The following is a 14,173-nucleotide window of genomic DNA, read 5'->3' on the forward strand; positions in this document are numbered from 1 at the left end:
ACAATCATGTAGTCAGAACTCCTTATTGGCTTCACATCTAAATACCATATGCTCGGGAGCATGTGTTATCCCTGTACGTTTTGTATAAATTATATACTTTGGCTTCACCTGCACCTTTTTCAGACATTAGTACCAGAAGAAAACATGTATCCTCCACATCAGCTCACTTTTGCTGAAAACACACCATTTTGAAGACCAGATCAGCCATCCCAGGTGCAGAAGACCTGGAGGTCTGTGCTTTCAGAGGATGGTGGAATCAGAGCAGACGGCAGCCCCTCTACTGCCTGGCTTATTCCAAACTGTGGGGAAGTAGGGTAGGCAAAGCCTGTGTGGGTGGAGGGTTAGATGATGCAGGCAGTTCCCGGTCTAAAACCCACTGGCACACTTGTGAGTCTCTGAGCTATCCAGTCACTTGGAGAAAGAATTATATAGTAGAACTATGAAGGAGCCTTATTCAGTGTCGGGTGAGTGAAGAGAAACTGTGAAAGATGGAAAACATATAGCAGTGACCTTTCAACTGCAACTAGAAACAAAATAATGTATATCTATTTTGGTGGTAGAAAGGCAGCACATTGGATATTTGTTACCTTGTGAAAAGTGTCATGTTGGTTCCCAATGTTACAAGTTAAAAGCATGTACAAAAAAGTATGTATTTGAAGCAGAGATGGACCAGAGGCACAGACTTTTGATCCAGATCCAGACTTCCCCAAACTTAGCTTAGGTTTGTTTTTTGATTCAGGCCCACTTCCAGATTTAAGTTGTTAAAATGTTTGACATGACAAGTTTGTAAGATTACAGTGATTATTAAATATATACCTGGTAGCCTGCTTACATGTACAAATTATGCTCTAAGAGATTAAAACAAAGGTATTATATCTTATCCAAATTTGAACACATTAAAACTATTTTCCTTAAGGCTATTAACATGTATTCCAAAAACCTGCTTTGAAGTACAATTTAACTGACAAAAAAAGTGTTTCTTTTTCAAATAATAAGCTAAATAACCGCATAGTTAAGCCATGTTAACTCTGTAGTTAGTAAGTCAATGAACATTAGGTTTTGAATATACAAGAGCTCTCTTCCTATGAGTCATAGTTAAACAATAGGTATTTTCAATAAAGGCTAAACCCTCCCAAAGGCAATTAAGGCAAATACCATTTTGGAGATCACACTGCAATACTACTTAGCTGTTTATATAAAGGCTTTTTATCCACAGATCTCAAAGCACCCTACAAAGGAGAGTATTATCCCCATTTTACAGATGGGGAAATTAAGGCACAGAAAAAGTAGAAATGATTATTTTCCCTTTCTATTGCAGTAGCGTCTGAACACCACAACCAGGTTGGGTCCCGTTGTGTTAGGTGCTGCACAAACATATAATAAATGACAGTTCCTGACCCAAAGAGCTCAAACCTAAAAGCTGAGTTGCCCGAGGTCACATAGGTCATTGGCAGTGCTGACAATAGGCAGCTCCTTATTCCAATCCATTGGGCCACACTGCCACCCAAGACTTCCTTTTGCCAGAGTATTTCCTCTAAACAATGGCTGGCAGTATGTTCAGTGTGGCTACTTATTTCTACCCCATCCCTATAGTTATGTGTAACCAGCTGCACAAGGGGCAAGGCAGTGGAGAAATCAGACACTGTTTGAGCCAATGATATACATATGAAGGACATCTACTTAATACTGCATTCAGAGATGTAATCTTTCTGCTGTGACTCCACATTTGTATAGCACTATAGGTGTGCGCTATTTTACAGTGACAGAAAAAAATGCCCCTGCTTCAAGTAGATTTCAATCAAAGGTCCCAATCTTGCACACGAGTAGTCCCATTCTTGGTTTGAATGGGACTATTCATATGAGTAGTCTGCTAGCTCAGAGGGTGAAATCACGATAAGTGGGAGCTAGGAATAGGGGAGGAGAGAGAGTAATAAACAAGGGGAAGGGAATGCTGCTCAGAGGGGTGTTGTTGGATTTGTGGATCATTTTAGATCAGAATTTCTCTCTTAAAACTTCCCAAGTGGAACAGCTGAAAGAAATTGGCATTTAGATAATATCCTGAATACTTGAAAAGGCTTTAATTTAGGACCAGACTCTGATACACCGAACAGTACCTTGCTCCTTGAGAAATCAATGGAAGGAAGGCACTCCTCTCTGGGAGGAAGAGTGTAAGAACCTGGCTGTAAGGGCTGTGAGACATTTAAACAAGTAATCCAGTGAACATCTCTAAGGTCAGTCGTTGTTTCTGAGTGATGATGTTTTGGTTATACTATACACTTACCCTGGTTTTGCTTTGGGTTTATTTAAATTCCCTCCCTCCCCCCCCCCCTTAGTTAAGCTTCTGAGTTAGTTTAGTAATAGTTCACACAAAGGCAGCAACCTCTCTGCAGACTCCCTGTGCTTTGTAATGCTTGTTTCTATCAACTTCATGTGCCAACTGAGGATCAATTATATGAAGTGACTTCAAAGGACAACGGCTTTGTGAATCCACAAAGGTTTGTATTTTAACTTGATAACTGGCATAGCTCACCAGACCCTTTTCATTTCACAGCCTGGGCTGCTGCTTTGGTGGACTGAATTATATTCCCAGCTCAGTTCAAATAAAGAAAAGAACACGTAACTGAAGTACATACCTGGAAAGAACTTTTGCCTTATACCTCTCTCCAGACAATGGTACAGTTTGTTTTAAAAATGAATCATGAAAATGCATTGTGCATGCAGCCAGGCTATGAACAAACATGCTTGCATTACTGTTACCCTATCCTGTTTCACTCCTACTCATTCAACCACCTCTTATGTCTTGTTTTAAACTAAGATTGCAAGTTCTTTGGGACGGGAGCCTTACAGTAAGTCTTACATTGCCTAGCACAATGGGCACTCTGTGACTGGGACTTGTAAAAGTTACTGTAATACAAGGTGCAATAGTTAATAGGTTATTCATTTTGTATTAAGAATTATCTCTCCACCATTAAGGCCTCAAAGATAACTCTACAAAGCAGTATTCAAACTGACAGGTCCACAACATGCATTAAGTGTTACCAATGTATTGCATTTGACATGAAGTCCTTGTTCATTTTCTGATGATGTTGATAGTCCTGGATTTCTGAAACTAGGTCAAGGTTAAAAGCCAAACTACACAACTCAAATTGTATGTAAGGGAGTGCTTCATTTCAGTCAATGGAGTGATACCAGCTAACCAGAGATCTAAATCAGGGCCTCTTATCTTCAAATTGATGACAGATTTGGGGCCTGATTCTGCAGTCTTCTCTCAGGCAAGACTCCCATTGACTTCCAAAGACATTTTGCCTGAGAAAGGCCAGCTGGCCTTGGCCCCTAACAGTTCTTTGGAGAAGCGTATAAGGCTTTGACTATTTGGAGCCATGCAGCGCTATAAACTGAGGTAGCTAAAGCAGGGTTCTTAATAGAGTTCACTTTTCATTTAATCTTGCTTCTAATGCTTCCAGGTAAGATGAACATGGGAGGAAGAACATGGAAAATGGGATTCTAGAGAATGGTATACAAAAAACTGAGGTGACAAGTGTCAGAATCTAGAGCTTTCAGGTAGATTATGGAGTTTGGAGAGGTAAAACACTATCACTTCTTTGTCAATAGGTAGTAATAAATGCACTTTTTCTGCTGCTTACCTATATCTCTGTTCTCATAATGTAGACAGCAAGTGGTAGAATCCTACTCTTCTATATTACTGACAGTTGATCAATATTCAATGATCTGGCTGAGCACTCCGGGCCAAATTCCACTCAAACCCATACATCGTCATTGTTTGTCTTTAGTAGCCAGTGAAGGATCCACAAGCACAAAAGAGGATGGGAACCGAAAGGCACCCTGATCCAGCACAAACAGTAATTTCCTCTTTCCTACTAACTTTTGAATAGTATTCTAAGACAGAGAACTGCAAATATGCATAAATACAAATTGCAAATAGAGATGGAAACTGAAATCAATGCAGTTGCATATACCGCTGTTTAAACACTATCAAGGGGATGTATGTGGGTTTTTTAGATAAGAACATTCAAATATATGCATGCATGGGCAAATCACTGCAGCCCCTACTGTAACTTCAGGACTGTAGTGCCATCTACAGCAACAACATTCCAATCCCTACAGGAGAATACAGACCCTAATGTTCCTCCAATGACCCCTGGTTGCTGAGATGCCTCGGGTGCAGACTGCACAGGCTTCTGGAATAGTATCCCCCTGTGCACTGAAACTGCAATAATTCTGCTACAGAAAGAGCCCTCCAGATCCAGGAAAAATAAGCAGAATTTGCTCCTCGATGAACAACTTTGAATTTCCTGTCTTTGGTGCTTTGGCCTCATGCTCACAACATACCTGAGGTGAGTATCAATAGCATAATAATTCAAGGCCTGTTGCAACTTATTTCTATAATGTGGTTTCCTTTTTATTTGCTTGGTATGGCTAATAGGAGATCTTACGTAAAGCTACTTTATGCTCACTGGAGAAGTTTACTGCTTACATCAGCCACTCACTGGAGAGCCAGTCTATAGTCACTTGCCCAATTTTGTCCACAATGGTAAAAACAATACAGCAAAACCACATAGCCCCTGCTCTTGACTTGACCCCCACCTCCATTAAAGTCCTCAGATCTAGGTTCATAAAAATTCTTTGAACTGCAAGTGAGCTAGATCCCTCGTGTACATTTGTGAGCATTTCCAAACATCTCCAAACTCAGCCTATTGATGTTAGACATAATAGGCCTGATTCCCCATTGCCTTTTACTTTGTAGAATCATTTACTCCATACAGAGTGAGGATAAAAATCTTACCATTCACTTTGCACTGGGATAAATGACTCCCAAGATGCACAGCTATGGAGAACCAATGCTGATATTTTGTGATCAAATTGCAATCTGGGGACACTCCTTTTTCTTATTTCATCTTCTAGCATTTTATTAGGCTTTAAACAGGTATGCAAATATTTTCCAAGCCCACCTAAAATACAAAAACCATAATTTTATAATCAGACTTTTTAAAATGTTATGAAGACCACTTAGTTCAGTATAATTTATCAATAATAATGGCATTAATGGAAATTTTAATGCTTTTTTACTTACACATATATTACTAGTTTTATTTTTAAATTGATGTAATGCTGTATCTATTTTTCTGCTGTTCAGTATGATTCCCAATGGTAACACTGTTAAAGAGCAACACTTCTCTTTGGAAAACACCCAGCCCCCCCAATATCAGCTGCTGTAAATCAGTGTAGTTCTGCTGCATTCACTGGACTACACAAACGTACACAGACTGAGGATCCTGGTCCATGACACATCTATCTTTATACTTTCTTATAACTTAAAAGCAAACGTTCATAGATAACGTGTTGTCAGTCAGACCTCATTGAACATTCTTTGATCTTTTACCATTAAACTGATTACAGTAACACTACTTTCATACACAAACCATTAACACTCGTTATTGTAAGAATATACCCGACATTGGTTAAGCTGCAAAGGAAAATTTGGCAGTCCAGTTAATTGAAATACATGTTACACCTGATGCTGTACCTTTTCACTGGAATAACTGAGATTATATTATTTCATCACCCAGCTGTACTGTAGCAAGCTTGAGTTATACTTTGGGCATCAGATCTCTAGATTCTGAGTTAGCCTGAATTGAACTGCATATTAGAAATGGTAGTTTAAGCTGATGCAGTAATTTATCTATCACTAAACTCAGCAGACCATCAACTAACCTGATAAAGAAAATATATTTGAAGAGACCGGGCTGTGTTAATTACTGTTTTAAATTAATCTAGTGAACATTTATATTTACAATTTATCTTAAATTATCTGTCAACAAACGTGCTATTACCTATGCATGGAACATGCATCATTCACGGCTGAGTGCTGATACTGCATGCTAATTTATATTTGTTTAGTTTGTTCAGTTCTTAGTTTAATGATTTATTATCACTTTTTATGGCAAAAACCATAGTCAATATATTTCAAAAGCTTATATATTAGGACAAACTGTCATCCATGTCACACATACTGACAGATGTCCTGTTTACTAATTTTTCAATCACTCAGAACTTTAGTTCTGCACTTTCAACTTTTTTTAAATTTTTCTTTAAGAGGAATCTACTGAATTCTTAAGTGGCAAATACTGTAGCAAACAGTTGACTTGCAATTCTGAGGAAATATAAAGGTGCTGAATTTTCAACTAGTTGTGTTTCAACTAGAGAATATGTTCCAGCATTCCATCAAAAAGGCTATGTAAAGAAATCTATACTGGACTGTATTTGCTTTGGAGAAATATAGGATTAAGGGTTCCATTCAAGAGGCGAAATAAAAGGCAGGAATTTAGGAAACAGGTAATTCCAATATTGAATGAAATGCAAACATTGTGGTTTTTTTCTAAAAGATGAAAGTAGTGAGGAGACAGACTAAAAAGTGTCTGCTGATGACTAGTTTAAACAAGTTTAAACTTAAGCCACAATTCAGATTCAGTGTATTTCCTTTTTATGAGTGCATTTTATAGTGTAAGCTCTCCCCCCCGCAACTCTTTCCTTACAGTACCTACTACAAACAAACCTTTTCCAACAGTCACTATGCAGCAAAATGCAGGTATAGTCTTTCTGTAGAGTCAACATTATATAGTGTAATCCATTTAATTCTTCAACTGTGTAGTTTACCATTAGCTTATGTTATCACCAGATAACTGGTCATCACTTTGCATAAATTACCATAATATGGCACTAACTGGCATCTGGATTTTAAAGTGGTCCCCCTCCTCCCCAAAAGGATAGAACAACAACAACAAAAACACACATTTTTGTTCTAATGGAAATATATCACAGGAGTCCACTCTAGGATCTGTTCTGCTGGCTGATGTGAAAACGGCTAGTTGTATTCTAAGACTGCCAAGGAGGAAGCACAAGTTTGGATTTCGCTGTGGGTCCCTGAGCTTATTTTACTTAAGGAAGGAGGCCGCTATACAAGCGATTCACAGACTGGGACAGAGTCAGAGTCCTGGCTGTGCATGGAGCTCAGTCCTGTATCCGAGTCCTCATCGTTCTCCTCGCAGGCCTTGCACCGCCCCCTGGCTTGGCCCTCCCAGACGTCTGAGCTGCCCACGGGAGCCCCCAGCCCAGCCTCGTGTAAGGCAGGGCCGCCGGGAGCGCGCTCCTCGGGGAGGAGGATCTGAGCTGCCGCCTGGGTGTCCGCGAAGTCCAAGGTATTCAGCGTCTCCAGCAGGCGCTGCAGCTCCCGCTCCCTGTCCTCGCGCGCGCGCTGCGTGTAATCCAGGTCCGTTTTGATCGCCTCTAAGTCCGTGCTCAGCCGGAGCCCGATGTAGAGGCTGGTGCTCAGCTGGGTCTTCACGCGCTCCTGCTCCACGTGGAGCTCGCTGCCGGCCCCGCCGCTCAGCTCCGTGGTGTTGCACTCGGGCTCGAAGAGGCAGGAACTGGAGCCCTTGGCTGCGGCCAGCTCCTCCCGGCGCCGCTTCATCCAGCGCTCGTTCAGCTCCTCCTGGATCTCGCCGGCCAGGTGCTCCAGCAGCTCTTCCTGCCTCGTCCGCTGCTCCTGCAGCTGCAGCACCTCCTCGCACTTCCTGGCGTACTCCTCCAGCTGCCCGGCCGCCCCGTCCGGGCCCGAGCCCGAGCCCGACTCCAGCTCCAGCTCCCGGCTCGCCTCCAGCTCGCAGCTGCTGGCCCCCACCAGGTAGGTGTCCTGCACGTAGTTCACGCCGTGCCGCTTCATGCGGTCCAGGTGGATCTTAGCCTCGTACCTGTCGATCTCCCGGTCCAGCTCCCGGAGCCGCTGGATCTGCTGGCGGATGGTGTGGTCCTGCGACAGCACCAGGTGCACCAGGGTCTCCATCCTCTCCGCCGAGGACGCCTCCTTGGCCAGCGGCTGCTGCCGTTTCTTGTTGATCTTGGCCAGTTTCCGGAAGGCTTTTCTCACCACCCGGCGCTGCTTCTCCTGCGTGAGCGCCAGGCTGGCCCGGGCCGCCCCGAGGCCATGGCAGGGGCGCTCCTTGCTCAGCACCACCCTGGCCTCGGCGCTGCGGGGCCCCGCGTTGGGCAGGGACGCCTCGCTGCGGACCAGCACGAAGCGGACGTTCTCCTGCTCGTCCCCCCAGGCAGCCCAGAGCCTCAGGATCTTGGTCTTGTTGGGCAGGATCCTCTCGAAGCCCCTCCACTTCTCCACGATGCAGTAGGACTCGGGGGGGCCCGAGAGCATCCCCCCGCCGGACTCCTGCGGGGCGGCCAGCTGCTGCCGCTGGCTGTTGTCCTCCAGCACCACCCGCACCACGTCGGAGCAAGTGGTGCGTCTGGAGAGGCCAGAGATCAACTTCTCCTCCTGGCAGAGCCACACCGAGATCTTCCTCTCCTCCGGCTCCATCGGGGCTGGGGCCACCGGGCTGCGCCTCCCAGCAGAGGGGAAATACCCCATAGGAGCCTTCACGGTAGGGTAGGGAGCCACGGTCCCGTCTGCATCGCCCTGCAGCCCAGCCTGATCATGGCTGGAAAGGAGTCGTCTCCCCCCTCTCCAAACAGCGCACCCCGCCTGCCTCCTGTGCCGGACGTGCGGCTAAACTGATGCAAAGTCTCCCCCTGGAGAGAGGCTGCTCTGAGACTCCAGCTGCAGAGGCGACCGCTCAGCGCCCAGCTCGCCTCCTCAGTGCATTTGCTTCCCCCCCGCCGTGTAATCCGCCAGGAGGAACCCAGGGAAACTGCCAACCTCAGCGCGCCAGCTCCTCCTGCCGCCTGCCGTGTCACCTCCTCGCGCTCTGCTACTGCCCTCCCCAGGCGGCCGGGTTTTCCTCCCCCACCACGTGACGGCTTCCTCCCTCCCCCGCTGAGGTGGGAGCGATCGGCGGCACCTTTCCCCTCGCCCCCCGCCCGCAGGTGCTCCGGGCAGCGCGCTCAGCTGCCCAGCCACTTGCCCCCGGCAAGGCCACTGCATTCGAAAACAAGCCGAGGCGGTGGCTGGAGGGAAGCTTTCCTTGTCTGCCAAACGGGGCCGGTGCCAGGCTCCCCTTACTCGGGGGGAAGTGGGTCGCTAGCTGAAAAACAAAACAACCATCCAGGGGTTAGTTAGACTTCGGAGGGAATCTTGGATTTTTTTTTTTTTGGCTAGTGTCATTATAAAGCACAACAAAATATTGTCTATAAAGGATAAAGACTGTGCACGTTTTGGCCTTTCTGACAAAAGTTTGGGGACCCTTGAAGATCATTGGGGGGGTACAAGTGGCCCCTTTGCCCCTCTTCCTCATCAATAGCTCCAGGCTTGAGGCCAAATGGACTGCTTTAGGGGATCTTTCTAGGACTGCCCTATCCCCCGCCTTCCCTCCCCCCCCCCCCCAATAGAGCGGTTGGAGCAAACACTGGATCTTCAAAGTAAAAAGCCAGGGCCAGGATTTCTACAATTTTAATAAACCTTCAGCCTATAATTAGAGTTTATGTTTGTAAAGCACTTTGCAGATGCAATGTGCAATGGCCAGTAACTGCTGAGTGTTATTAAAATGCTAGCTAAGCCAGAGTTTAATGGGAATTTGCCATTTACTCTGATGGGAGCGGGCTTCAGTGTGGAATGCAGTAAAGTAGATTGAAGAAATGGTCATAAAATCTGTTTTTTCATGTTGTGATGTGTGTAACAATTTCGAGGATTGCCGAGGAATCTAGGAACGTTGCACTTCTCAATTTTGTTTTAAATGACTAAAAAGTTAATTGTTAAAATGGGAAAATTCTCCTAAGAAGATTGATGTGTGAATTTCCAGAGTTGGTAAAAATGTCATATGGGGAGCATTTTAAGTGGACCTGGTTCATATTTTGATTCAAAAGATTGTTACTTTAATGTCAATTGAATCATCATTATAAATCACATAGCTTATAGTATAGCCCAACCACCATGATCTCACAAGTCTTACATTTTTGTAAAATAACGAACGTTGTGCTTGTGAAAGATTCTGGGTTAACAGCCCTGGAGACTAACCTCTTCCATTTATCCATAGAAGTCAAGCTAAGCACGGGCAGTAGCTGAGAAAGCTTTTCAGCAAATTTGCTTTCTAATCTGCCCTGGAGGGAACACCCTGACAGCTAACTGTCTAGTTCCGTCTCCTTGCTGCTAAAACCCCTAATGTTGCCAAGTATGATGGTGGTTCTTATGATGAAAACTAATTCCCAAATAGGAAGTGGGCTGAGGCCACTTTGTTCATTGTTTCCAACTTTCCTGGAGATGAGGATCACTAATTTTCTCACTTTATTTTTTTTTCGGGGTTAACAGATTCTCAGCTGAGGAAACTGGTGGGTGTTGTAATAAGGCATAAAACACAGGAGTGACTGTAAAAGACTAAACAGTGTTTCCTGGGCCCAGGCACCTGACACAAATTTATATCCCTGTCATAATCTGCTGACTAATGATTACTGTTATCTTCATGTGACAGGGGTACTAACACGTGGTAATCCCCTTTTTAAAGGGGGATAGTGGCTGTCACAGGGAGCCTGTGCTTCATTGCCGTGTGTTATCCATGAGTTGAAGGGGTATATATCAAGTCTCATGAAGTTCCAGACACAGTCTGATTACTCTAAGCACCCTTAGTGAATTTCAGCCTTAGGGCTAGATTAGCATCAGGGGCTAGGAAGGAGGATCCCAGCAGCAGAGAGGCTCCAGGCTGCCATGGCACAAAGTGGCAGCATCTCTGATGCAGCCCTGGGAGAACTAACACTGCCCCAAAACTGGATGGTGCTGACCAAGGAGGGAATGTGGCCAAGAATTCTGCAGTTTCAGCTCCTCACCTCAAAGGCTCCTGCTGACACAGCATGTAGAGTTCTGAAGGGAGAGAGCTGCTCCCATCATCACCCTGCTGGAAAACTTGCAAGGGAGTAGCAATACCCTGTAGTCCCTCAGGGTGAATCTGCCACAGAGTTCTACGCACCTAATTGGTACATGGAAGTGTAAATTACAGAGAAAGGATTAATGAGAGGCTGCTCTAACTTGAGTCTGGCTGTCTATGGCCTCATTCTGGCAGCCAGGCATAGCCTGAGCACTGCTTCGCTCTCACTGTACCACCTTCCCCTGAGTATGCCCCCAGCACTGAGTGCTGGCACAGAGCTGTTATTTTGGCTTTTTGCCACTGGAGAGTCCCTCTCAGCCAGCTTCTATCAGGGAGAAACTGAAGTTGTTGATTTGGTTGGGGACAGCTGGGTTTTTGGCACGTGGCAAAACATGGGGAATGGCTTGAATTTGCAGGGTGAGCCCATTAGATGGCTATTTAAATGATCAGTAGTGAAGTAGTTGACATTGGAATTTGCACTATTAGATTTCAAAGTTAACACTCCAGAGTTATTGTTTCAGGCTTGCTGCAGATGTCACTGCATCAGTTACACTTGGAAGGTTGTTTTCTTCAAACCCAAAAAATCTAGAGGCTTAATTTTTCTGAAATAAAAGTTAAAATTCTGCAGCACGGTTCTGCACCAACAGGTGGGCTCTGCAGCAAATTCTTTCTCCATGGAGTAGTGGAGTACATGCAGGCACTTCATCCAAGGATTCCAGTGCATTTTACAAAGGGGGTAACAGTATTATCTCAGTTTTACAGAAAGAGAAACTGAGGCACAGAAAACTTAGGGGACTTGCCCAAGGTTATTCAGCAAGATAGTAGTGGGGAACAGAAACAAAGTCTCTTGTTTTCCAGTTATCTTTAATCACTAGACTGGACTACCCCTCCTTCCTCCCTGCTTCTGTCTTTCTCTCCTTCTGTCATTTCATGCCAAGAGAAAAAAATATCGCAAGGATGCACTGGCTCCAAAATAACAGATCCAGCTCAAATGAAGGTGCAAATTCAGCAAACAGAAGAATGTACAAGTAAGTCTTCTATATTCCAGTAGAGGGCAGAAGTACACAAGCTAGTTTATGACATCCCCTTAGCAAAGAAAGCTCCTTCATCAGGGGGTACGTCTACACTACGGGACTATTCCGAATTTGCATAAACCGGTTTTGTAAAACAGATTGTATAAAATCGAGTGCGCGCGGCCACACTAAACACATTAAATCGGTGGTGTGCGTCCACGGTCCGAGGCTAGCATCAACTTTTGGAGCGTTGCACTGTGGGTAGCTATTCCGTAGCTATCTCATAGTTCCCGCAGCCTCCCCCGCCCCTTGGAATTTCCGGGTTAGATCCCAGTGCCTGATGGGGCAAAAATCATTGTCGCGGGTGGTTCTGGGTAAATGTCGCCAGTCACTCCTTCCTCTGGGAAAGCAACGGCAGACAAGCATTTCGCGCCTTTTTTCCCTGGATTGCCCTGGCAGATGCCATAGCATGGCAATCATGGAGCCTGTTTTGCCTTTTGTGACTGTCACCGTATGTGTACTAGATGCCGCTGACAGAGGCGATTCAGCAGCGCTACACAGCAGCATGCTTTTGCTTTTGCATGACAGCAGAGATGGTTACCAGCCATACTGCACCATCTACCAATCCATAAATTGGTAAAAAGATGATCATGGCTACCAGTCGTTTTCAACCATTTGCTGCTGTCATAAGTGCCCCTGGCTGCTCTTAGCCAGGGGTGCAAAAGCCAAAATTGGGAATGACTCCCTGAGTCAATCCCTCCTTTTTGGTATCTAAAAATAGAATCAGTCCTGCCTAGAATATGGGCAAGTGTACTAGAGAACCACTGTATCAGAGAGCATAGCTGCTCTGTGTCAGATCCTGCAGAAATTATGAGCTGTATGCTATTCACAGGGGGTGCTACTGCAACAACCCCACCTGTTGATTCCGTTCTTCCCCCAGCCTTCCTGGGCTACCGTAGCATTGTCCCCCCACTTGTGTGATGAAGTAATAAAGAATGCAGGAATAAGACACACTGACTTGTTAGTGAGAAATGAGTGGAAGGCAGCCTCCAGCTGCTATTATAGTCCAGACAGGACAGTAAGGAGTGTGGAGGAGAGGAGCCCAGCATCCCTCTGCTAGTCCAGGGGCAATTGAATCTTTTTTTTACACATGAAGGGTGGGGGCTGACAGAGCTCAGCCCCCTGTTGCTATGATGACGATGGTTATCAGCCATACTGCACCATCTACCAGGAAAAATTAGGGCCAGGCGCCCTTGATTGACCTGACGGATGCTAGTCAGCATGGTTACCAGCCCTTTTGCACTGCCCCATGTGCCAATAGACTGATGATGAGGACGGGTACCAGTCGTTTTGCACCATCAGCCACCCATGGCGGGGGGGGGGAGCAAGGATGTTGGTGTTCAGTGCTGCAGCATCGCGTCTATCTGCAGCATTCAGTAAAGATAGGATGACATGTAAAAGAGTCAAGAGAGGATTGTTTTCCCTTTCACTTCTGGGGGTGGGGGGTTGCGTAAATTGCCGAGCTATGCCCTGACCCACCGCGGACACTGTGTTTGACCCTAGAAGCATTTGGAGCTCAGCCAAGAATGCAAATGCTTTTCAGAGAGACTGCAGGAACTGTGGGATAGCTTGAGTCCTCCAGTCCATGAGCGTCCATTTGATTCCTTGGCTTTCCGTTCCGCTTGTCACGCAGCAGTGCGCTGAGTCCCTGCTATGGCGTCTGTCTGGAGATTTTTTAAAAATGTTTTTTAATTCGTCTTCTGTAACGGAGCGCTGATAGAACAGATTTGCCTGCCCTTACAGCGATCACGTCCGCATGGTCCATGCGGGAGCTCTTTCTTTATTTTGATTTTTAACTGCATCGCCACACGTGCTGATCGGAGCTCCACGCTGGGCAAACAGGAAATATTCAAAAGTTCGCGGGGCTTTTCCTGTCTACCTGGCCACTGCATCCGAGTTCAGATTGTTGTCCAGAGCGGTCAGTGGTGCACTGTGGGATAGCGCCCGGAGGCCAATACCGTCGATCTGTGGCCACACTAACCCTAATCCGATATGGTAATACCGATATTAGCGCTACTCCTCTTGTTAGGGAGGAGTACAGAAACCGGTTTAAAGAGCCCTTTATACTGATATAAAGGGCCTCTTAGTGTGGACGGGTGTGGCGTTAAATCGGTTTAATGCTCCTAAAACCAGTTTAAACGCGTAGTGTAGACCAGGCCTTAGAGTCCAACAGCTGTAGACAGCAGGTGATCAAGCCTAAACGGAGGTAACATGCTTATATGCAACATGGAAGGAAGATAGTTCTCTTCCACACCAGCAGTAATGTCAAGTCCCCTATAA

The 14,173-nt window shown here is 45.5% G+C and overlaps 1 protein-coding gene across 1 annotated transcript; it reads right to left on the reverse strand.

The window, feature by feature from the left end:
• Positions 1 to 6,169: 6,169 nt before the first annotated feature.
• On the reverse strand, positions 6,170 to 8,788 carry RASSF10 (Ras association domain family member 10). Its single transcript, XM_039538017.1, has one exon. The coding sequence runs from the start codon at positions 8,435 to 8,437 to the stop codon at positions 6,974 to 6,976; it is 1,464 nt and encodes a 487-aa protein (XP_039393951.1). The 5' UTR covers positions 8,438 to 8,788; the 3' UTR covers positions 6,170 to 6,973.
• Between the last annotated feature and the right edge of the window lie 5,385 nt (positions 8,789 to 14,173).

This window comes from Mauremys reevesii, linkage group 4 (assembly GCF_016161935.1).
Source record: "Mauremys reevesii isolate NIE-2019 linkage group 4, ASM1616193v1, whole genome shotgun sequence".
In the NCBI taxonomy this organism is placed as follows: domain Eukaryota; kingdom Metazoa; phylum Chordata; order Testudines; family Geoemydidae; genus Mauremys; species Mauremys reevesii.